The following is a 26,124-nucleotide window of genomic DNA, read 5'->3' on the forward strand; positions in this document are numbered from 1 at the left end:
AAAATAAAATCAAGCAACACACAGATTTTTCATTCGAAAAGGGCTTCTGTAGAACTCATTCAGAGGTTCCCAGTGTTGACCCCCATGGCTTCGAATTGGATGAAAACCTGGAATTGACGGATTCCTCGTGCTAAGGAGTTCATTCCGGCTTCCTCCAAACAACAACAACAACACCTGGCAATCCCTGCTACCAGGCGCTCGCGATACGCTTCGCCACATGCACAGTGTGCGTGACGTTTTTGCTCAAAACACAGGATCACGTTTGCACCCCTAGAAACAGGCTCAGAAGACACAACATCAAGCATGCAGTGTAACCGGGGGGGGCGTGACCTGTAATCGCAACACTGGCTGCTACAACAACGCTATCAGTCCACACGCTGCTATGATCGAGAGAAACTGTCCAGTGAGGATTGGGAAGCTCTTCTTGTCAGTGGGGCCAGAGTAGGGTCCACCAGTGAGGAAGGAGGAAAGAGCTTGTACCAGCCAATCACCATGTTGGACAGGTCCAGCTCATCTAACAGTATCTGAACTGCTCCCATGAATGATTTATGGTCCATACGTCCATAGTCACCCCATACGATGACCTGCAAACAAGAACGAAAAAAACTTTAAAGGATGGAGCAAGTTTAGAAAGATAAATGAAGTCAACAGTCTTGGTCAAAATTCAATTCAGTTTTATTTATTTAGTGCCAAATCACAACAACAATTGCCTCAAGGTGCTTTATATTGTAAGGTAAAGACCATACAATAATACAGAGAAAACCCCAACAATCAGATGAACCCCAATACAACTTATATAGCTTTTTATATGAAAAAGCCAATCTGATGTGCAGAACCGTATCAGCTGTGTGACCTTGCATTGAGGCCAGCAGACTGCAAGGAGAAATGCTAATTGTGACACTTTGTTGCAGTCTAAAGGAATAACATTCTTACCTGTAAAACCTTCCCTCCTGGACTCTCCTCAAACGGCAGTTGCTGCTGATAAAGAGGATCCAAGGTTTTTCTTGCTACTTTAGTTTTCTTTTTGGCTATGCAGACTCCGTTTTCCAAAAGGTAGACCTTTACATACGGTGCTGGAAATCAAGAAAGCGTAAAGGAGAGATGAGCTTTTGAAAGGTTTCCTTTTCTCTTTCCGCAACCAAGTCATGCTTACCTTTATTCACTCTGTGAATACCTGACATAGACTAGCACATTTAGTAGCTTTGATTACCTGGCAGTGCCTTGGAACCTGGTTTTCCCACAAGGCCACGGGCTCTGATGACCTCCACCTCCAGTGCACCTTTCTTCTCCACCATGCCAATCTGGATGTCTCCTAAACAACCAACAAAACTGAAGATTTTAACTTGTCTGAAGTGAAGCTTTCATCATTTCAAGCTACAAATCTCTGTAAAAAAAAAAAAAAAGGAAAAAAAAGGATAACTGTCCTCACCCATAGGGGGAGTAGCCAATGTCTGTCGCCCAACCAGCTGAGCAGGGCCAAGACCATCCAGGAAGTCACTGAACTGGGCATCTGAGGACAGCCTCACACCAGGGAAGATGAGACTGAAACATTAACAAAGAAAAAAAAATAAAAACACCAGGTGTTTATAGTTAGACTAGAACCTGATATAAGTTACCAAATGAAATTCTGAATTTTTCGTGTATATAAAAGCTGCTGAATTAGTTTTCTGATCGTCCGCAGAGCACAAGTGCATGTCTCCTTACTTTCCCTCGGAGCTGTAGCTGTTCATGCTTCCGTCTGTGGACTCCCTGCTGGCCTGCCGAGTCATCCTGCTTCTCATCTCCACCGCCAGGCCTGTCTCTGTGCTCCTCTGGATAGTGCTGCGCAACTTTTTACCTCCCGCTTCTGAACACAGAGTTACACGCACGACACAAATGACAGAGAAGGAGAGAGAAGAATTGTCAGTCCACAACACTGAACTGGGGGGATGCGAGTCGCACGGCGAGAACCATTTGCGCGGATTATCACTGGTGTACGAACGCTTTAATCGGCTCGTACATAAATCTTTCCTCAGGAGAAAACGAATTTCCTTCGGGATTAATAAAGTATTCTGATTCTGATTCTGAAAACAAAGCGCACCTCAGTGAATTCAAATTCTATACCAGAGCACTGCCGTCTCTTTAAAAAGATCGATATTAGGAACACTATGTGCAGCCTTCCTCCAGTCTGCGCCACCGACTGCCTATGGGGGACTTCTGGGAGCAAATTCACCTACAAACATCCACTGTCTATGCATCCCCACCCCTCCAACCCAAACCCACCATCCTGACTGATCCAAGAAGAAAGCTGATTCTCTCCATTAAGCCTCCCGCTGCGCATCGCCACCTGACCGCGTGCGTGTGGCACAATGTGGACACGCCTGCGGCTTACAAACACACAACTCAAAAGTATAGTATGTCTGCTCTACCATATATACACACACACACACGCACACTTTTCATATCCCATTTAAAAAAAGGTTGGCAAAAAGTTGTCTTTTACTTTCAGTAAGCCTAATGTGCTGAGAAGCTCCTCAAGAGATTCAAATGAAGTGAAACATTATAGGTTAGTTCTAAAAACCTCCGTATGAGCTTTCTACATACACATGCAGCTGTGTTAAACTGAAAACATGTCCCTTTCTAAACATTTAATTGTGCACTGCTACGGGGTGATCCAACCATCACTAAATGTTTTCATGCCTTTTGCAGGTATGGGATTAATTTTTTTCTTCTTCTTCTGTGTAATCAAATTTAGCACTATTTGGTCAGAAAATCCCTGCAAAGCCTGATGAAGGTAATAACACAGAGGTACTATACACAAAGCTTCAGCTCATTACTACAGGGTGCAAAAACCGGCCGTTCACAGACCTTATGTAATTTCTCTCTAATATTTTGCAAGTTTGTGCAGATGAGTAATTTCTAGGCTTCAGCAGTCCTAATCCAGTTATAGGCCTTGCAGTCTTTACTCTCCTTCCTCTCTCCTTTGTTTGCCTTAGTAGAGGAGGAACTGAAGATAAAAAAAAATGGATCATTTTGTGCCTCACACAGACATAAAACAGGCATGATGCTCTTCAGCCTTGAAATCTCAGTTATTCAGCTGGCCTCCGCCTCCTCTTCCTGCTCTTCACATTTTTTACAATAAGAGAAGCAGCCACAAAGGTCGTCTCTGACGTCTGCAGCAGACCTCCGCTGTCATTCAGTGGCCAGCCAGACGTTATCAACGAACTTGAAAAACACATGATTTATTAATGGTAATTCTCTTCTGCTTTTGACACAAGTTACAAGGCACAGTCTTGGATTTATGCAGCTTTTGCACTATATCAAGCACTATGTGATCTTATTTGAGTGCTTTAAATACTGTTCCAATGCATTTCAAATAAACGCTGTATGTATCCGCTCTATAGACAAAAATATACAGAGGTGCATTAAAAGCAGTGGCAGATAAGATAAAGATTAGACTGTTATAAGTGTATGTCGGAGAGTAAGTTACTTTTATAAACTATCCAGCAACCGCGAAGCAGGAGAGGCGTCAAAACGAGACAAACTGGCTCATCTCCATAAGTTTGCTGCCCTCCAATTGCGACCCTGCCAATCAGGAAAAGACAGCGAGTCTAGGGAAGCTGCCAATGGTGGAAGTGTGAGTTTAAGTGAGTGTGAAATTGTAGCTAAAAAAAAAAGGAGGAGTGGTGAGTAGTGTGGCAGAAAATATGTTGCCAGATAAAGCTACAGAAGAATAGATCACGCGCACTGCAAATCTTCTTTTGTAAATACAACTGCAAATAGAACAAGAAGTGATTGTGAGGCTGAGCTATAAATACACACAGTAGGCGTTACGCTACCTTTTAGGAAATTTGAAGTGACAGTCAGAACAACGTTGTGGTTCTAAGCAAAAAGAAAAAGAAGCACTACTTCCAACTAAATACTAAAGAGGGATTCATTCCAAATACAGAGTCCTTTGTTTTCATCCACAGAATCAGAGTCACAGTCATGCGGGGCAAATTAGGTTTTTAGACCAGCGTGAGTGCCATTTGTAAGCAAACAGACCGGTTCCATTTTGACAACACCACCATTGGTGGCAGCAGCAACAACAGATGCAGAAAGAAGTGTGACTGGCCCACAACTAACTGATGATAAACTGACCACCCACAGATGAAATTGCACATTAAGCTTTATGTCATCATATAACCAGATCATGCACAGTATGGACAGCTCAAGCCTTATAACACATTACACTTACTGAAATAGACTAATTGAGCTAAACATCCTAATTGAGCTAATAACATTTCTGAACTTTCCAACGTCCCAGTTCTCTCCCATGCCAGTACCTCTGCAGCTTCCCTCTCATCCTAAATCTATCTCCCCTTGCTCACCGCCATCTTTTAGTTTAAGCCGCACTGTTTACCCCCCCAGCAGGAAGCTTTGGCTGTGACATTTCCCCGCCTGTCATCTTACCTCCGTCCTCCTCATCAAAGGAGTTCATGCAGGGGAAATAGACAGCCAACGCTTCGAATGATGCTGACAGGCTCATCTTGCTCTGGGAACACTGGATACGCATCCCAGGAGCCGGAGGAGAGGTATCGTTCCCCTGCCTGCCCATGGTGACTGGTGGCTGTCCTCCTCAATGCGGTGAATTCGATGCTCAAGGCGTCAGCTTTGCCCTTTCTGGCTGATAAAAGCTTTAAAATGTATCTCCAATCTATACTATTCGATGGATTCCTAAGGCTAGCAGTAGAAGATGCTCTGCTGTAACAGGAGAGGGATCTGGCATCTAGTCTATCCCTAGATGCTCTGCTGACTGCATCCTAGGTAGAGCTTTGGAAAAACGCTGCTTCAGTAGTCAAGTCTTGTGCTGTCTGGGTCTGACGTTCCTGCTGCACCTCTTTCTTCAGGGGGGGAGGGGAGAGCGCTGCATTGCGCTCCGCCAATCAGAGGGCCGGGCTGCTCAGACGCACCTCGGCAGGCTCTGCGGGTGAACAAGCTCTACCCAGAGATACTGATCCCCCCCTCCTCCCTAACCCACTCCGTTTCTCAGCAGTATTTTTTTTCATACCCTTACTTTTGTCATTTGCTTTTTCATTTTTCTCTCTGCGCTTGTTCTTTTGTTCCCTTTGTTCCGTTCATCACTACTATTTTCCTTTTTTCCCATCCTCTACCTCCCACCCCTCCCTCTCCCCCCATTTTGTGCACACAGGCCAGTGAAAATAAGCTGCCATTAGGCCTGCCAACAGTCCTGCTACTTGATGAGAACGCACGAGCCACATGGCGATCACTCAAAGTTCACGTGCCAAACTCTGCTCCTTCACTTTACTCTTTTCCACGGTCGTGATTTCACAGCTGTGTTGCGTTAGGAGGAGTTCTGTTTCTCACAGACAAGAAAGTCAACGAAAGGGAAAAACAACGTTAAAAGCTCGACCTGAAACCCCTCTCGTCTGTCGTCCCTTTGTGGCACAGCCACGTTACAAGAAAGTATGGCTCTCGTCATCCATCACAAACTTTTAAACAGCCACAAAGACTCTTTGTTTGAATTAGAGCCTCACATTTCTAAATATTAACTTTTCTTTTTCTTCATTCCATTTCTGCCATTTGTGGACAGCTGGGGTCAGCTTATTTTAAACAGTTGAGAGCCAAGAGACTCAACAGCGTTGCTCGCTGAAAGGACTTCTTCACCGGTGGTCCTTCAAGTGGCTCATGAATGTACCACCGGCATCAGCTGTGAGTGATACCTCAAAGCAAATGCACGACTTTCAGCCGAACTCCAGCTTCTCTGGTAGCTGTCACCACCGCATTAGGTTCAAGCATAAATCCTGAGAAACTGTGCTGCCCCGACATGCTGCCAGCAGTCCTGCTTTTTTGTTCTCAATATGAATGTGGCAGAATAGGCGCAGGACAAGACAATTATGGCACTTTCTTTGCACCACGGTAAATATAGGAAGCTCCCTGTGGTGTTACTGCAGAGGCAAAAGTTCCTCTCTCTGAGACACTGCAACCTACTTCCACGAAGGAGCCACTTAATGTCCATTTGCGGGTTTCATCTAGGTCACCACTGACAAAACAACTCTTCACGTTTACCGCCACAGGGGGAATCGGAGAAGAGCACACAGTTATAATACAAACACTTGATTTAATATGAACCACAAACTCATTTAAGGATCAGGTAGGCGCTTCTCTGAATTCAAACCGTGAGAATGTTTAAACTTTTATCAGAAAACTTCTGATCTTTGCCCTCATGATGATGATGTAGCTCTGTGTTTCTGATCGTTGATCCAGGCTCAGAGGTTATCTTCTCCGTGTGATGAATTCAACTTTCTTTGGTGGTTATTTTGCTGCTTCTGTAGCACTAAGAGAAGGCTGACATTTTTTTATTAAAGTGATTTTAAAGCTATGAATTGGATGATGCTGAATGATTTTGGTCATCTCCTGCTAAGTTCTAGATCAGGGGGTGTCAAACATAAGGACCAGGGGCCTTAATCAGCCCAGCAGAGACTCTAAGCCAGCCCACTCAATGGCTTTAGAAAATATGGTGGACGAAAGTTTTGGACTTTTTCCTTCTGATATAGACATGCCACACCAAAGTAATTCAATTACTGAATTACTTTCCTGTTTTTTCACAATCTGCTATAGAAAAATCTTATTTTCTACCTATTCCTTACACTTTTAGCCCAAAGAGTCATGCTGACAGATTTCTTTCATTTACTACAACACCATTAAACGTATAACACAAAGGGGAATTTTACTGGTCAGGTTGACTTAAATTCAAACTTGGCTTTATGTGGCTCACTATGTAAAATGAGTTTGATATCCCTGCTTTAGATAAACTCAAAGCCAGCAGGTCAAAAACCTAATTAGTCTAATGACTGAGTTTATGAACAGATATGAGTTCAAGTTGTTAAGTGGAGATATTGCTGGCATGTGACTAGAAATTTGTATGATATGAATTTAATCTTTTTAATTTTTATCTTTTTAAGAAACCTGGAACTATGTTTTCCAAGCAGTTTAATTTAACTGAGGCCTCAGACGCACATGGCAACCTTCAATCACTGGGGAAAATCGTACCAATAGGTTGGCAAGTGGTTGCTTGAGGTTGTTGACTGTCTCTGGCTGAAGTCAGTCAGAAAGAGGATGCTTTACCCCCCCCCAGGATTGCTTTTGGTTGCTAGCAGATTGCCAGAGTTGGCTGTAATTTCTCTGGAAGACACAGACTTCAAAGACTCACTAGCTAACAACGGAGCTGCTCGGAAAAAGTGCAACACAAGCTAGAAATGGAGAATATTTGCCCATAAAGTAAAAGTTATGCCTTACCACTGAAACCAACACATTTCAAGAGATGAGACTTTTACTTTGAAGATAAACAATCTCAGTTTCACCACTGCTTAAAAAGTAGTTGGGAAGTAGTTCACAAGTTGGAAACCAGTTTCAAACAGATCAGGGAATACGTGTATTCCCCCCCTAAGTCACCACTCTTTAGGACAGGGTGACTGGAGTTTCACAATCAATTTCACAGTAATGGCCAGCAACCTGTAGCAACCTCTGGCAACTTTTTATTCCTTAGCAACTGGTGATTACTGTGGCGGGGCGTGGTTTGCGATGCTGCTACAGGTGCAATGGACGCACCTGCGCAGCATCTGCAATCACTCCACGCCAGCTTAAAAGTCGGGACTCTGAATTAAGGTTGTTGTTATGTTGAGCTGGCAGCGGGAGAGCTGCAGCTCTGTGTGTCCAACAACCGATGAAATAAACATGATTAAAATGCCACTGGGTCTGCCGTGTATGTTTACAATTACCAACCAGTCTCGATCCTTGTGCAATTGGGGCCTAAACTCCATATCTACCTTAGGTGGTTCAACTCCCTCCAATGTAAAGTAACTGGTCAGTTGTACTAATTTAAAGTAGATTCCTTAACAAAGACTGTAAGGATACCTGTGTGTCTGAATTCAGCTTTGCTTTGTCCATGTAGAGCCACACAGAGATGTTAGCAAACTTTTGGCCAAGGACTTAAATACAAAAAACTGCAGTAAAATGTTTTAGCATTAACAATGAAATATGGTCAGTGTATTTCACTCGTATGACCTGCTTAATTATATTAGCTGGACCAAAAACAGGGGAAGCAATTTGTAAAGCGGCGTATGCACCAAAACCCTGCTAGAGGAATATTTCTAAGGAAAGCACATTAGGACTGCTAATAGCTGAATGCTAATCACGGTTTCCTCTACAGTAGCAATTCGTCACTCTATTCAGTGATTTTTACTAACAGTAGCAAACAGAAGTAGACAGAACCTATAACGGGCCTGCTGTTTTATTGGCAGTAAAACATAATTGTGTCTTGATGCCAGAGTGTAAATGTAAGAGAGTGTAAGTGCAAATATTAATGGATTGACTAAAAAAAATAAGGCATTCATGATTACTCCCTTAATTCAGTCACATGTTTTGGAGTGTGAGGTTCTCTGTAGATTCCTTTACAGTATCACCGTTAAGTATAGTGCTAAACTCGTCACTTGGCTTCTCTGGTATGTTTCTGCTAGAGCAAAAAAAGGTCATTAGAATTGTACTTGTACTGTGAGGTAGACTGAAGCCAGACACAGACAATACGGAACTACCAGAGCTGCAAAAAGATATAGTAAGTGCCCTTACTCATTAACTGCTTAAGAGAAAGTGGTGATTCACGTCATGGCTTTGCCAAAACAATAACAGCAGACCACAATAATTCTTCTCTCCTCTGTAGCTGGCTCGTGCGCACGTGTCTCCAGCAATGCATTAGACACGTGTGGATAACTTCAAATTTTGTATCTTGGGCACAGTTTATTGTTATCTGTCCACCCACAACCAGTGACATAGTGAAAGAAAGAGGCATTGCAACAATTTTCACTTCACCTGACACGCACAGCAACTGGAGACAAAAATATGCTTAATTACAGTCAACATTAATCTGCTTAATGCAGCACGTGGATGCGTGTTCACGGACTGTGAAAACAGAGTTTGCATCAAGTACGAAAAGAAACTTTGAAACTTTTATTTGCTGGGTAATACAGATCGTGCTTAACAAAAAAAGGACTTCATTACAGATCAGAGCATTTTAAACACGCTCAGCAATGTGTTGGTAGTAAGAGTGTAGTTAGAATCTAGGTCGCGTCACTAGACCTTTAGCTGCTTTACCTCTTTATTAAAAACACGTGGCTGCAGTTACCAAGACCAGATTGCATGTTAGATAAATGACGTGCCGAAAGACTTCAGGAGCCAATATTGGCTGGCCTTTCTATTAAACGTTGACGTGATCGGGGTGCCAGTTAAACAAGACATCAGACCTTTAGCTCATGTGATTTAGAATTAAAGTATTTGACACTCCTTCCTCTAAAAGCATCTCCATCTTAGGTCATAAGCGTACTACTCTCTGATTTCACAACACTGTGACTAATGCTGGTTAACACTGAACATATCTTGCTTTGCTCTATACTATGATAAATCTGCCAGACAATGACCACACAACTGGAAATCACAAGCACCTCAGAAGGCAGGAATGTGAAGAATCTACAACATAGGACCGTAATATCCCAGAAGTCCTTGTGTACAATCTGCCTGAGAGGTGGCGGGACTAACAGGCCAAAGCCTTCAGAAGTCTTGATGTGATTGATGAGCTCAGACCAGGCCAAGCATCAGACAGCAACTCTGACCCTGCACACTGTAAACAGAGCTTAATGGAGGGCTCTAACACTTTCCCTCACATGCATGGACGTAGGCAAACAGACACCAATAAGCATGTGAATATGTACACAAGGATACAGTGCAAAGGTAGATAAACACGCTTGCTACAAAAACAGCTTTCCCTCCTGTGTCTCAGTCAAATATAATGAGGAATGTGAAGCTATGTGTGATGTCCAATCTCACCTCACATTATATTAAAGCTGCATCCAGAATATCTTTGGCTACTACACATAAAGACACAATCTTGACATGTACACAGTACAAAAAAACCCCCAAAACAAATCTTTAGCTTTCTTAAGGTTCCTCTTTTTTAAAAATAGCATGATGCTAACATTGTCTGGACACAGTTGTTATGTCTGCACGCAAAGAAACAATTTACTGAAATATGAATATGAAAAGGCCCAGTCAAACTTAAAACCTTAAATGGCTGAACACTTCATAAAAATGCATAACGCAATCAAAAGTGCTCAAAATAAAATAATGTTCCACCTCAAGTTGTTTACTACATATGAAAGGAGACTCCACTCACACATGTATACACAGCGTTTCCTGCTCTTCACTTTGCACCTTAGGTAGAAGTTGTCAGGCTAAAGGCAATATTTAAAACAGGCTCTGCAGGTGACGTTTGAACAGTTTGTCCCCTGGCTGCCTCCATCCACTCAGTGGTGCAAACACTGAAGCAACAACAGATGGAAAACTCATTAGAAAGAGAAAGAAGATCCAAATACGATCTGATAGAAACTGCTGACATCTCTTACGGTCACAACAAACTACTGTCATATGCAATATGTTCCTTAGATTGCAAAAATTGCAACAATTATATTACTACAGCTTATTTACCTCTCAGACTGAAAGAGGAAATAAGTTGCTTTAACCACTTTTATAAAACACAGAAGCATCCAGCCCAGACTCTATGACTACCCTTACCACAGTATTTTTCCAGTACATGCCTCATCAGACTTCCTCTCTGACTGACAGCTACATTTAAAGAAAAAAAAAAAAAACAATCAGGAGAGGAAGTACAGTATTTTTAGCAATGCCTAAAAATCTAAAAATGCATTGTGTAAGTTCTATTTTAGCTCTGCTCGGGCGGGAGCGAAGAATGTGCTGTGCTTGAACTGCGAGACGTGGCAGTACAAGTGTATTCTTAAACTGCGTCCAAGCTTCAAATTCAGGCAAGGGCAACTGAGATGCTGCCTGAAGACAAATAATCTTTGACTCAAACATATAACATACCAGTAGGGATGGGTATCGTTTAGGATTTATCCGATACCAGTACCAAACCGGTACTTTTGACATGGTGTCGGTGCTTAAACGGTGCTCGAACCGGTGCTTAAAGAATGGAGAACACAAACTTTGTCCAAAAACCTCTCATGTTTAGCTGTTTTTTTGTAAAAAGATAACAATGTTAGCCTTTTCTGCAGCTATAGGGCATATATGGTATCACTCTTAGCTGGAAGCAGTGCTTAAACAATAGAAAAAACACAATCTTTGTCTAAAAACCTCTCGTGTTTAACTGTTTCCCACTTTTTCTTTGGTCATTTTAGCCTTTTTGGCCAGGGTGAAGGGAGCATCTGCCATCAAACAAGAAGACAGCCGTATGTAACTACGACGGTGTTTGCTAGTTCACCTTACATGCATTCATGTAATAACGTGGTTATTCTACTCAACGTAAATTACACACGAACAACATTAAGCTACTCACGCAGAGAAGAACGGCTGCTGCTGCATCATCATCCGTCATCATTTCTGCTACACTGGCAGGGCTAGGGGCCAGGACTCTCCTCTTCGGGTTTTTGGGGGATGTTGCTAACTCCAGGTCCGATAACAGGCACCACAACCGCAGTAGATGTGCACGGTGTGAGGTCTCGCAGCAAGCTATCAAATACAGTGCATTTCTCGGCTTTTAACAAAATGCTATAGGTTGCCAGGTGTTTCATCAGATTCGAGGTGTTACCTCCTTTGACAGTATCACAGTGTCACCTTAAAGCACTTGTTGCAGGCTGCTGAGTTTGCATCTTTTTGCTGTGAAGTACAGCCAGACTTTTGACCGCTTCGCCTTGGGCATTTTTAATCTGTAGCTCTGCTCTAAAAGAACGTACGTACCTGGGCCCGCCTACTATCCTCGGAAACGTAAAATGATTGGCTAGAATCCAAAGTGTATGACATCTCAGGAAAAAAAAGCACCGAAATAAAGCACCGAAATGTGTGCTCCTTTTCGGTCTGGTCACTACCGTTTATGTCAGAACCGGTGCCATACCGGTACCCATCCCTACATACCAGTCATGTGAATGGCTGAGTCCACCCGAACTTTTGACTGATACTGTTTATTTACAACACTCAGCATTTTTTTTTAAAGTTGTAAAAATCATGTGTACTTTCATCCTTCAAGGGTCACTGTGTGTTTTTAGTCTACTCAAAGCAGAAAATCACTGAACATGATAATGAAACTTCCCATATGGAAAAGAAATAGAAAAAACTTATAAAAGATTTGCTTAAGATTTGGCTTACTTCATATAGTGAATCATATAAGGCTTATATGATTTACTCATGAAAGTAGCCACTTTCTCATTACTTTCATATATTGTTTTAGTAAGTATCCAAAACATACGTTTCATTTATAGAATTTTTCAAGGGATCTTATATCTGTTTTCACTCTTGTATGCTTTTCATACAAGTTTCACACAAGACAGATACAAACCTTATAAGATTTATATATATCTTTTCCATATGGGTTAAAAGAAATTAAATTTAATTGAAAAGCTTTTATTGTGTAGATTCTTTATTGTTCAAGGTTAAAACATTTTGAAATAACTCGCTAATTTCCTGAAGCTTAATTGCTTAATAGTCTAGCACTGGCAGCTCTTCATATTTTCTTTAGATCACAACTGAATTATGCAACGCTTAAACAGCACAACAAGTGGCGGGAATGAGAATCAGCACTGGTCCATCTACGCCCCCACCCTCACCTATGGTCACAGGCTTTGAGTAGTGACCAAAAGAGGGAGAGCGAGAGATAAAAGTGGTGGAAATGAGCTTTCTCCAAAGGGTGGCCTTTGCCTTAGAGATAGGGTGAGGAGTTCAGCTATCCAGAAGGGGCTCAGAGTCGAGCCGCTACTCCTCGACATCGAAAGGACTGAGTTGAGATGGTTTGGGCAACTGACAAGGATGCCTACTGGGTGAGGTGTTCTGGACATGTCCCACTGGGGGAGAGACAATGGGGCACACCCAGGACACATTGGAGAGATTATATCTCTTGACTGGCCTGGGAATGCCTTTGCGTTCCGAGTGGACAAACTGGAGGAGGCTGCTGCCTCAGCGTCCCGGTCCCAGATAAGCAGAAGTAAATGGATGGATGGATGAATAAAGAGCACATTAAGAAAAAAAACCATCTTCAAAACAAGAACATTGGCTGATAGCTTAGAAAGGACAAAATACACTGTCTGCTGGGAGAGACACCATGTCCTGCACACACTCAGTGTGAAAACAATCTGTTTAGTCCGCCACCTCGGAAATTCACATCACAGCTTATGAATAAACAATATGACTGAGTGATCATTTACAGTCAGAACACCCAATCCCCCCACCACACACACACACACACACACACACACACACACACACACACACACAAAGAGCATATACTTCTCTTAGCTGATATCTGTGCACTCTTAAACTGTTTTTCAGACATTAACTTTAGACAATCTCAGCAGTCAAGGGTCAGGATTATGTCCATAGTTGTTCTTTTGCATATGAAATAGTCCCCTTCACATGTGTTTGTGTTACCATTAATACTCTGTATTGGTTGAAGTAGCTGCCTGGAAGGAGTGTGCAGCAGGCAGGCCACAGGATGCCCAGTTGCTAGCAATGAATAAACCAGACAGGTATTAGCTGTTCACACATCAATAGCTGGCAGCTTGGGAACTGGCAGGTTAAAGACCAGCTTGTGTGTGATCCAGCTGTGCAGGAGGTTTGCCATGTTCCCTTCTGCTAGTTAGGTCTTAGAAAAGTTCAGGACTGTTGCGTAAGTGTGAAAACAACTTTAGCACATAAGTGGACGTCAGTTCCAGCACCAGGAAGTGTGACAGTGTAATATTATGGTAAATGGCCTGTATTTGTATAGCGCTTTTACTTAGTCCCTATGGACCCCAAAGTGCTTTACACTACATTCAGTCATCCACACATTCACACACTGGTGATGGCAAGTTACATTGTAGCCACAGCTGCCCTGGGATGCACTGACAGAGGCGTGGCTGCCAGACACTGGCACCACCGGGCCCTCTGACCACCACCAGTAGGCAACGGGTGAAATGTCTTGCCCAAGGACACAACAACCGAGACTGTTGGAGCCGGGGCTCGAACCGAACCGATTACAAGACGAACTGCCAACTCTTGAGCCACGATCTCATAATATAATGAGAAAACGCATTAGGGTTTCATCTTAATCAACTATACAACCATCACCCGTTTACACTACACACTGTAAAACGTGTATAACACACTGTAACAGACTTAAGACCCATCCAATTACGAAGCAAATCACTGGGTAGCTGACATTTAAGTCACTAGTGGCTGCTCTGTTTGTGTATTGTAGGTAAATGTCTTCTGTATTTCCATTCAGTCAGGTTGGTAAACAGCTGCATTAGAAGTCACTTCAAATGCCTCAGAGATAAGATCAATTTAATTCAATACCTGCTTGCTTTGCATCAGTTATAAGTTGCTAAGTTTCACTGACGTTTTATGATCTCCGATGGCCACGTCAATGCATGCCTTTTACTTTGTGTACGCTAGTTGGGGGATAATATAATTAAAGTGTGAGTTTAAGTATCATCCCAAGTGAGACAGAACACAAAGGGACTTCATTAAAGAATTCATAACAACAATTTTTTCAGGGTAATTTACACTGTAGGGACTTGGCAGCTGGGATTTATTTGTTATGGACATCATGTAATGAAGATATAAAACTGACATCTGGTGCATACAACAACCAGCCATGAGAAATCCGTACTGTCAACTGCAGAGGGTAAACCTTAACAACTTCCAGACCAACTTCAGTACTAACTGCAGAAGCACTATAATGGACACCCATGAACGCTGTGCCTGTAAATGTTGGTGGCGTAAAGCTTTAGGGCTACTCGGGTAAGCCTGACTGAATAAGCGCAGACTTCACAGATGGACGACCGTGTTCAGTCATTAGATGAAAACTGTCAATTACATAATGCTGCCTCTTGCTCAGTTAAAGCACTAGTAAACTGAATCTGCTGAACAACTTTTAACAACAGGATGTTTCATCATCATCCATTGCCATTTCTGAGTCATGTGTGGAAATGAGGGTTTTATTTTTATTGTCTGCTGCATGTCGATTACTGGACCTACTGCTGACCATCATGACTCATTCTTGCAGCTGATTCATGAAACAAATCTGAAACTTTCAAAAGCCTCATCCTACCTAAAGTAGATCAGCAGTTATTTAGGTCAATGCAAAGATGACTTGTCTGAGTGCCTGGACTGATTAACAACCATGAAGCCGCTTTTGAATTGTTGAAATCGAGAATGATGGAGGACACGCAGGGGAAAAAGAACAGCTAGAAGAGATGGTAGAGGGAATAATGAAGGAGGTTAGAGAAAGATGGGTAGAAAACACAATAATGATAGAGATATAATAAGATCAAGAAGATCTGAAAGACTAGGTGAGGCAGAAAGAGGGTTGGGGCTGTACCTGTGCTGCTGTGTTCCATTCATGCATCACTCTGAGAGCAGTGTGTCTGCGCCGGCCCCCTAGGAGATTAATTAGCAGCCTCAGCTAGCAGAGGAGCTGCTGAGATAGGCACCCAGCTTAACACCGAAGATAAATTACCTTGGCTGAAAGCTCAAAGTTCAGCTATTTCACCACATACAAAAACAGACTGAGGATTTTGGAGGTCCAAAACTGCGTCAGTACCTGGTGTAATAGGAGGGAGAAAGGGGGGCAGCCATCGCTTTCTTTCTATACTGTATACATTCGGCTATAGGTTCACTCAAAGATTAGTACTCAAAGCAAAGTTTTGAATCTTTTACTGACCAGACTCAAGCCGCTGAATATTTCAACTCTTCATGGATGAAATATCTCCATATAAATCTTCATTAGTCAGTTACCCAGCTATGTGACTGCAGAATCAGGTGCACTATCAACATTAAATCTGAGGTCACCAAAATAATTCAGTTTCTAGGAGCAAAAATAGGACGGTTACATGACAAGATGTTTACAGATAACTTTTAGAGCATCAAAAGAAATGTCTTAGGGAGAAACATTATAAAATAACTATAAAAAAAAGAACAGACACTTCAATTTATCTCCAGATTTTTAAAAAGAGAAGGTCAAATCTGGTCAGGTTTCTTTCAGGGTCGTAAGAAAAAATAAATAAATTGCTGGAACACTCCAGGCTGCATTCAGGGGAACAGGAAACTAGATGTTACTGACAACGTATCATATAACATACTTAAATCCCTCCCACTGATTCCACATATTCCTTATTTCTATATCACTGCAGGCTACCTCGGCCACTGTTGCCTTTTTTGTTTGACTGATCATCATCTCAGCCTTAATACTTAGAGGCCGGTGGTGAGTCACAAAGATCGCTGTGCAACTGCATGTGAAACATAATGAGGACAGGTGGGGGTGGGGAGACACAAGAGAAATTTATTATCAGGTAAAACGCTACCAGCCATGCTACAAAAATGGTTTCAGGGGCTTAATGAGTATGAAGTGTTTTATAAAGCCATTACCTCACATCAGCTAAAGTTGTAAACAACTGGAACAAAATTTGTTTTTTTATTTAAAGTGGATTCACAACACCATAAGGCTGAAAACAATATTTAAAATTAAAATATTAACAAACAGAAAAAGGAAGGAATGAAAAAGCATCCCACCTGCAGATCAGCAGCACAGATAGCAATTACACTGAAATTACAGGCTGCCCTCTTCAGAGGCGAGTTGGAAGGAAAGTTTATGAAGAAATACACATGTGGTGAAAGTATGTAGATGGATTTCCAATAAGCTTGCAACATTAGACTGTTTAACTATCTGCTTTTTTTTATCTGCATGGAAGCTGCTTTACTGAGGTGTTTAGGAAATAAACTGCATCTCTGTCAAGCTTAAAACATAATGCACATACACTCAACAAAAATATAAACGCAACACCTTTGTTACTGCTCCCATTCCCCATGGGATGGACGTAGAGACCTAAAATTCATTCCAGATACACAATATAACCATCCCTCCCAAACAGTGGTCACAAATCAGTCCAAATGTGTGGTAGTGGGCACATCTGCTATATTGAGATAATCCATCCCACCTCACAGGTGTGCCACAGCAGGATGCTGATCTGACATCATGAGTAGTGCACAGGTGTACCTCAGACTGCCCACAACAAAAGGCCACCCTGGAATGTGCAGTTTTGTCTCACAGCAAAATGCCACAGATGCCACAGCAATGAGGGAGCGTGCAATTGGCATGCTGACAGCAGGAATGTCAACCAGATCTGTCGCCCGTGCATTGAATGTTCATTTCTCAACCATAAGCCGTCTCCACAGGCGTTTCAGAGAATATGGCAGCACATCCAACCGGCCTCACAACCGCAGACCTCGTGTAACCACACCAGCCCAGGACCTCCACATCCAGCAGGTTCACCTCCAAGATCGTCTGAGACCAGCCACCCAGACAGCTGCTGGAACAATTGGTTTGCACAACCAAACAATTTCTGCACAAACTGTCAGAAACCGTCTCAGGGACGCTCAACTGCATGCCCGTCGTCCTCATCGGGGTCTTGACCTGACTCCAGCTCGTCGCCGTAACAGACTTGTGTGGGCAAATGCTCACATTCGATGGCGTCTGGCACGTTGGAGAGGTGTGCGCTTCACGGATGAATCATGGTTCACATTGTTCAGGGCAGATGGCAGCTGAGAATGTCCCAGTTCTTGCATGGCCAGCATACTCACCGGACATGTCACCCATTGAGCATGTTCGGGATGTGCTTGACCGGCGTATACGACAGCGTGTACCAGTTCCCACGAATATCCAACAACCTCGCACAGCCATTGAAGTGGAGTGGACCAACATTCCACAGGCCACAATTGACAATCTGATAGACTCCATGCGACGATGTGTTGCACTGCATGAGGCAAATGGTGGTCACACCAGATACTGACCGGTTCTGGGTCCCCAGACCCCCAATAGCGCAAAAAAACTGCACATTCCAGGGTGGCCTTTTGTTGTGGGCAGTCTGAGGTACACCTGTGCACTACTCATGATGTCAGATCAGCATCCTGCTGTGGCACACCTGTGAGGTGGGATGGATTATCTCAATATAGCAGATGTGCCCACTACCACACATTTGGACTGATTTGTGACCACTGTTTGGGAGGGATGGTTATATTGTGTATCTGGAATGAATTTTAGGTCTCTACGTCCATCCCATGGGGAATGGGAGCAGTAACAAAGGTGTTGCGTTTATATTTTTGTTGAGTGTAGAAGAAAGGATCCATCCATCCATCCATTTTCATCCGCTTTGTCCGGGGCCGGGTCGTGGGGGCAGCAGCCTAAGCAAAGAGGCCCAGACCTCCCTCTCCCCAGCCACCTCCTCCAGCTTATCCGGGGGAATACCAAGGCGTTCCCAGGCCAGCCGAGAGATATAATCTCTCCAGCGTGTCCTGGGTCTGCCCCGGGGCCTCCTCCCGGTGGGACATGCCTGGAACACCTCACCCAGGAGGCGCCCAGGGGGCATCCTTGTCAGATGCCCGAACCACCTCAGCTGGCTCCTTTCGATGTGGAGCAGCAGCTGCTCTACTCTGAGCCCCTCCCGGATGGCCGAACTTCTCACCCTATCTCTAAGGGAGAGGCCAGCCACCCTTCGGAGGAAGCTCATTTCTGCCGCTTGTATCCGCGATCTCGTTCTTTCGGTCACTACCCACAGCTCGTGGCCATAGGTGAGGGTAGGGACGTAGATCGACCGGTAAATTGAGAGCTTCGCTTTTACACTCAGCTCCCTCTTCACCACGACGGACCGGTGCAGCGTCCGCATTACTGCAGCTGCAGCCCCAATCCGTCTGTCGATCTCCGGCTCCCTTCTCCCATCACTCGCGAACAAGACCCCGAGATACTTGAACTCCTCCACTTGGGGCAGGAACTCATCCCCGACCCGGAGTGGGCACTCCACCCTTTTCCGGCTGAGAACCATGGCCTCAGATTTGGAGGTGCTGATCCTCATTCCCGCTGCTTCACACTCGGCTGCGAACCGCTCCAGTGCGAGCTGGAGGCCCTCACCCGATGAAGCCAACAGAACCACATCATCTGCAAAAATCAGAGATGAGATTCTGAGGCCACCAAAGCGAAAGCCCTCCGCCACTTGGCTGCGCCTAGAAATCCTGTCCATAAAAATTATGAACAGAACCGGAGACAAAGGGCAGCCCTGGCGGAGCCCATCACCCACCGGGAACGAGTCCGACTTATTGCCGGCAATGCGAACCAAGCTCTTGCAACGGTTGTATAGGGATCGAATGGCCCGTAGCAATGGGCCAGACACCCCATATTCCCGCAACACCTCCCACAGGACACCCCGAGGGACACGGTCGAATGCCTTCTCCAAGTCCACAAAACACATGTAGACTGGTTGGGCAAACTCCCATGCACCCTCAAGTATCCTGGAGAGGATAAAGAGCTGGTCCAGTGTTCCGCGACCAGGACGAAAACCGCATTGTTCCTCCTGTATCCGAGGTTCGACTAACGGACGAACTCTCCTTTCCAGCACCCTGGCATAGACTTTCCCAGGGAGGCTGAGGAGTGTGATCCCCCTGTAGTTGGAACACACCCTCCGGTCCCCTTTCTTGAAGATGGGGACCACCACCCCGGTCTGCCAGTCCACAGGTACTGCCCCTGATCTCCACGCAACATTGCAGAGGCGTGTCAACCAGGACAGCCCTACAACGTCCAGAGCCTTCAGGAACTCGGGGCGGACCTCATCAACACCAGGGGCTCTGCCACCAAGGAGTTGTTTAACTGCCTCAGTGACCTCGCCCTCGGAAATTGGCGGGTCATTCCCCTCATCCCCAGACTCTGCTTCCTCCTCGGAAGACGTGTCAGTGGGATTAAGGAGGTCCTCGAAGTATTCCTTCCACCGCCTGACAATTTTCTCAGTCGACGTCAGCAGCGCTCCGCCAGCACTATACACAGTGCAGGTAGAGCACCGCTTTCCCCTCCTGAGACGTCTGACGGTTTGCCAGAATCTCTTCGAGGCAGCCCGAAAGTCTTTTTCCATGGCCTCTCCGAACTCCTCCCACACCCGAGTTTTTGCTTCAGCCACTGCCCGAGCCGCATTCCGCTTGGCCTGTCGATACCTGTCGGCTGCCTCCGGAGTCCCACAGGCTAACCAAGCCCGATAGGACTCCTTCTTCAGCCTGGTGGCTCCCTTCACCTCTGGTGTCCACCATTTGGTTCGGGGATTACCACCACGGCAGGCACCAACCACCTTGCGGCCGCAGCTCAATGCAGCAGCTTCGGCAATGGAGACGCTGAACATGGTCCATTCGGACTCAATGTCCCCAGTCTCCCTCGGATAGAAGAAAGGATAAAAAAATAAATTAACATAATAAGTCAAGTTGATGAATGATTGAGTGGCAATGCCTTACATGATTGCATGTAAAAGCCTAATAGTGTTTTTTAAAAGTATTTCAAAATTTACATTTAAAGTTAATGTAAACTAACAAATAAACTCAACAATTCGCTGTTGCTTAGTAACAACATAGTATAACAAGAGCGAAAACCTCTGCCACTCTCCGGATAGTGTTTACTTGTAAGGGAATGATACTGTATTTTCTATATATTCATTTTTGTTAGCCTGTCCTGTCCAAGGTAGTTGGGATAGGCTCCAGCCCCCCGTGACCCTGACAAGGATAAGCCGTAGAGAAAGGATGGATATATTCATTTAGTCTTCTGCGTGTGGTAAAAAAAAAATCAGATAAGGGTACCGTGACAGATGTTTAGGTTGATTGCACAAACATTACGTAGGTTGAAATTTACTGATTTGTAAGTAACTGAACATGAATATCTTGAGCTTAATATTCAATATTATACTATAGTATATATAAAAACAGGCAGCTCGTTTTATTTCTCTCAACAATACGTTCTTTGATGATATAAAACATTTTTTAACCAATAGATCATTGAGTGGAGCTTGAAGACCTTGGTGGATGTGAGTCAAATTAGAATGACTTGTTAACGAGACCCCACTTTACACGTTTTATCAGAATTCATTCAAAACTTTTCGAGCTATCCTGCTTAACGACACACACAAATACTGCCAGAAACATAACTTCATTGCAGGAGGTAATTATTTCTTCTTAACATCTAATTAACTAGTGATTAAAAAGCATTTCTTGATGCATTACTGAACCTGAGCCTGAATTAGAATCAGCTTAACTGGCCAAGCATGCAAGGACTGTGACTGTTTTCAGAATGAACACAAAGAAAAAGAGAAATAAACTCATAAAATTGACTCCCATGTGTCCACTGTTTGCTTTGTACTGCTCACTCAGTTCCTGTTACAACCCCGAGAACTAAGAAAGTAAATTTCCATCACTTCAGGTAGCATATTTATGCAGCAGTTAGCAGTTGTTGGTCTAAGCATATTAAAGCACTCCTACTTCCTGTAAAGTGTACCATCTTGCACTGTGGACCGAGAGAATGACGACTGAGAGCCAGAGCTGCCAAATTTGTACACACTACTCATGGCGGTCACCTGGGAGCACATCCATTCCACCTGACTAACCAGTGTTTGTCAAAGCCAGAGTCATGCTGCTTGGCTGATCTACCCATCCCCCATTGGCACTGCACACACAACCCCCCCCCCCCCCCCCAAAAAAAAAAACAAAAAGAAAAATCAGCCATGCTTTTGAATGCACCTTTGAAACGGGCAAAGAGCCTCCCAGCACAGCGCACAACAAAGTAGGACACAAGGCAACTTAGCAGTGTACGTGCTGGTGCAGAAACAAATACAGATACTGAAAGGGAGATGCATGCACACTCTTACTAACTCCCTCTGATGCACTTAAAAGCAATGAGTAAAATATTGATAGCCCGAGGAGGTCCGGGCTGCTCAGTATGTGCTCTGTACGCACTAGGAAAGAAAGTATGTTCATGTGTCTGCTAAAATGAGTATCTTCAAAATCTGTATCTATATAAAAGTCAGAATAAATGCCATTTGTTTCTACTGGTCTCAAAATTGAACTTCAGAGGGTTCATCTTATTCAGCAACAAAAACCTTCTTCATTGTCAAAAACATTAGCATCTCCTAGCTATTATACGATAAAAATCGTATAATAGCTGCAAAGACGGGCTAATTGTCATATTGATGTGATTAACAGTTAGTACCGTTATTAACCCGCAGAGATAAGGCAGCAGCCCATGTGCCAGTTAAATCACGAGCCAGGGAGGGGTGGGGGACAGCACAACGTAGGGTTGCCAACCGTCCCTTAAAAAACGGAATCGTCCCGTATTTAGAAACAAAAGTACACGTCCCGTATTGAGCTAATAAGGGACGCACTTTGTCCCGTAATACAGTGAGAATCAAAAGTAGTCTATAAATGTTAATGGAATTAACGCTTTGTTTGAAAACATAATTCCCAGCCCCTCTCCTGCTTTGTGACCAATGAGCTGACAGCACACTTATGACAATTCGAGTATGACAATTCAGATTATCTCATTGGTCGAGGAAAGGTCGCTTGCGGAGAAAATACCGGAAGACAACAGATGACCACAACAACAAGCATGGCCAACAGGGAAACAAACGCCGACACTGCGGTGCACGTCTCGGATGACAGTACACCTAAAGCTGGGCAAACACTGTGCGATTTTTTTCAGTCACGTTATTCAGCTCTTGCTCAAACTGCACGATTGACTCGCAGGGATTAGAAGTTTGCAGGTCACGATGCAGGGTCTCACACTATACGGCCCGATGCTCTGATGCGACCTGAGTGCTCACACTGTGCCTCCATAAAATGAAGGTTATAACAGAAAATCTGTCGCTCGCTCTCTCTGTCTTTCACTCACACAGACACACCACCATCAACTTTGCTAAATTGCTAATGAAAAACATGATCAGGCAGCTGTGATTGAGCAGCAGTGTAAATCCAACTATTTTCACGGTTGTTGTGGTCGTGATAATTTTGTGATGCCACATCGAAAAGGCTCAGATGAGCTTTCCAAAGTTCTACAAGTGCCTCCATCACTTGTGTCCAGATCACACGCTGCACAGCCGTGCTGCGCCGTCTTTTTCACCGATGTTTACGTGTTTGCGCATGAGCAGTGTGAGCGGCTGTGGTGACACCCTCACGAGCGATTGATGATCGGGAGCTGGTCGTGAGGTGTTAATCGCTTCTCGTTACCCCACGTATACTACACGATGCACGATGAAGGCCAAAATCGGGCCGATCACCAAATCGGTCGCACGACTCAAAAATCGGCTCAAAATGGGCCAAAAATCGCACAGTGTAAGCCCAGCGTTAGAGCAGCAATGTTTGTTCCCCTCAGAGAAAGAAAAGAAAAAAGGCTGCAAAAGTACAGGGAGGACTGGGAAAAGGAAAACACCTGGCTGGGAAAGTGCACGATAACACCTATAAAGCGCACTGCACTGTGTGCCGGCGCACTTTTTCCATAGGCATGCTTCTAGTGGTGGGCACAAGAAGAACATGAGGGGCGTGAAAGCTCGGGGAACCCTTAACCAATTTTTTGTCCACCAGGCCACGGCAGAAGCAGATATGGTATGTAAACACTGGTTTGTTGTTTAAACCCTCTGGTTAAGGTTAATATGGGCATGTGCGGTGAATATCAGCGCTATGTGACCAGAAGTGTGATAATATAATTTATTTTGTGTAATAAACAACTGCAAGGATGGATGATTACAACAAATAGATGAATAATACATAAAAGTAATACATAGATGAATAATGATGATGAGTTAAGGTGCGTAATCATGGGAACAAGCGGGTTTACAAACAGGAGCAGCTGATTAGCATTAGAAAAGCTGAAATAATACCTCAACTGAAGCCAACTGTACTAAATGCACTATATGTGCACTGTTACAAGAATATTTTTCGTTCTATTGCTTTCTATTAATTTATATAATTTTAAGTTAAGCAGGACAGTTCTTTTAAAGAAAGATTTACTTATATTCTCAAAAGTTAAGCATGACAGGCTTCTGTTTAAGAAAGAGACCTGTTTTACTGTGTTAATGTTGTCATTTTGAGCTAAAAATAAATGGCTAAATGATCATTTGTTTCCTATATGGTCATATCACAAAGAATATGCATCTGCTTAAATCAAATTCAAGTCAAATGGTTAAAAAATAATTTCACACACACAAAAAAAGAGCTACCACACTGGGAAGGGTGAAGACAACTGGGTTGCCCGGCCCTGGCCACGAGGTGTCCCTTATTTATTTTTCAGGGAGTTGGCAACCCTAGCACAACGCCACGTGAGCGTACCATCTCTCCACTTTCTCGCTCGTCCCTCCTCATCATACACATGCATTCACCCCCCCTGCTGTGGTATTGGAGAAAGCGCTAATGGACAGAAGTGATTACTGGCCACCTTAAGGTTGAATAGGCGAGATGAATAGATACGGTCACAGCCTCGCAGGGGGAGTGGACGAATTGCCTGACCTTTGCATGAAAAGACCAGACTCCAATCTGTCATCCACAAACTTCGCTGCACACCACCTGCTAGGCTGTTTTTTCACACTGTGTGGCACCAGGTAATGAGCAATTTTGAAAAGAAAGCAAGATGGAAAAAAAACCAAACCCAAAAAACAGAACACCTTGCAAAGTGTAGAATAGCGAAAGCCCCTTTTCCACAGCAGAAAAATACACATTACTACTTTCAGCTACAACACACCCTTTCTTGTTCATATCTTGCACGTGCACGTGGTCTCACATGTTCTCACGTGCACCCGGAAACAAATACAACTGCAGATGGCAATAGTAAAAAAAAAATCACAGTCAAAAGAGCATCAAACGAAAAAAATGTGACAAATATTGAAAATTGTGTTTTAGTTGTGTTTGGAAGGATCAAATCCAGTTTCCCAGAATGAAAACATGAAAACACAAATTTGCACATCATAAGCACAACAAATGAGCAGCTTTGGGCTCGGAAAGGACAACTCAAACTGAGTAAAATATCAAAGAAAAGAATAAAGGGAGGTAAGCAAAAAGGGGAGAGAGGAGTTGAATTCACTGTTACCTAGAGAAAAGAGAAAACATTGTTAACAGTATTTTCTTCAGCTCAAAGCCCTTGCACTAAAAAAAAAAAGAAATCTGAGGGGAAACTGGAAATAGAAGAATTAGTACTTGGTATCAAGAACAGAGCGAGACGAAGCAAAGTCAACACAGAGACAACGAGAGGCCACGGGACAGATGCAACACTGAACACTGGGAGCACGCTGGCTGTGTGACTGGATGCCCTACCTGTTTGGCTGAGTTGAGAGGTACTCCGGCTCTTGCGCGACATGCCAACCATGGCCTGCATTTTGGCACCAATGCTGGAGCGCCTCTTCTTGTCGTCAGTGCCTACCGTGCCAACCGCCGTGTCCGACTGACTGCCGTCCGTCTTCTCCAGGTTACACATGTCGCCACTGATGCTTGTGCTCTTGGTCATGTTCATCCCACCCGATGAGCCCATCTGCCTGTTTTTCATTTTGGATGCAAAGTCACTGTCAGCCACCACCATAGATGGGGGGGAGGGAAGGGGACAGGTGAAGACAGAGAAGAGAGGACAGGGCAGAGAAGGGGAGAGAGGAAGCCAGTGGAGGGGGATGTGAATGGAGAGATGATGGAGGAGGAAACAGAAGGAGAGGATGGAAGAGGAGAGGAGAGGGATAGTAGATGACAAGGTGTGGGGTGAAAAGGAGAAAAGGACAGAGTTCAGGTACAGGAGTTCATGACTTACAGTATAGATGAGGTTAACACTGATGTAGTGTATATTCTAAAGCCTTTTCATGCAGCGAAAGACCAACCATAGCCTACTCTCCAGCTCTGTAAATGGGTTTGTAAAAGTTTTGAAGCCGTTTGGGAAATCGGGAGTAACATAGAGTTAATACTCTGCATTTTATCTGTTAGGTTATTTCGTTTTTTGATTTAAGATGTCTAAAGACACTAATCAACTAAGACTCTGGTATTATTCTGAGTATTAATTTAATAATCAAAGTATTAATTTATTAAATGAAAAGTTCACGGACATCCACAAGTAGGTAAGAGTTGTGATCAAGCGCTCAAAGCTGCACACAGAAAAGTTGCCTGTCATCAGCATTATTCTCCAGCTCCTGCAGTTTGAAAGGAAATAGGCCAGTGTTCAAATGAGGGTCCTATTTTAGCCCTGCCAGTAAAATTATCTTTAAGAGACAAATTACATTCTGTATCATAGGC

General features: G+C 43.8%; 1 protein-coding gene across 6 annotated transcripts in view; it reads right to left on the reverse strand.

The window, feature by feature from the left end:
- Positions 1-380: 380 nt before the first annotated feature.
- The window catches only part of rims2a (regulating synaptic membrane exocytosis 2a), a 163,296-nt gene continuing 137,552 nt past the window's right edge, over positions 381-26,124 (reverse strand). For 3 of the 6 annotated variants that reach the window (XM_085366164.1, XM_085366165.1, XM_085366168.1), the window contains 6 exons: positions 25,168-25,412; positions 1,705-1,846; positions 1,430-1,542; positions 1,211-1,312; positions 934-1,073; positions 381-584 (listed from right to left, as the gene is read on the reverse strand). In XM_085366164.1, coding sequence (XP_085222290.1) covers positions 381-584; positions 934-1,073; positions 1,211-1,312; positions 1,430-1,542; positions 1,705-1,846; positions 25,168-25,412 — 946 coding nt within the window. Of the gene's footprint in view, positions 585-933; positions 1,074-1,210; positions 1,313-1,429; positions 1,543-1,704; positions 1,847-4,431; positions 4,577-25,167; positions 25,413-26,124 lie in introns of those variants that run through there. The other 3 variants (XM_085366167.1, XM_085366166.1, XM_085366169.1) reach the window with 2 other exon arrangements.

This window comes from Diplotaxodon limnothrissa, linkage group LG11 (assembly GCF_057381915.1).
Source record: "Diplotaxodon limnothrissa isolate DT_005_m linkage group LG11, D_limnothrissa_male_GT1.1, whole genome shotgun sequence".
NCBI lineage: Eukaryota > Metazoa > Chordata > Actinopteri > Cichliformes > Cichlidae > Diplotaxodon > Diplotaxodon limnothrissa.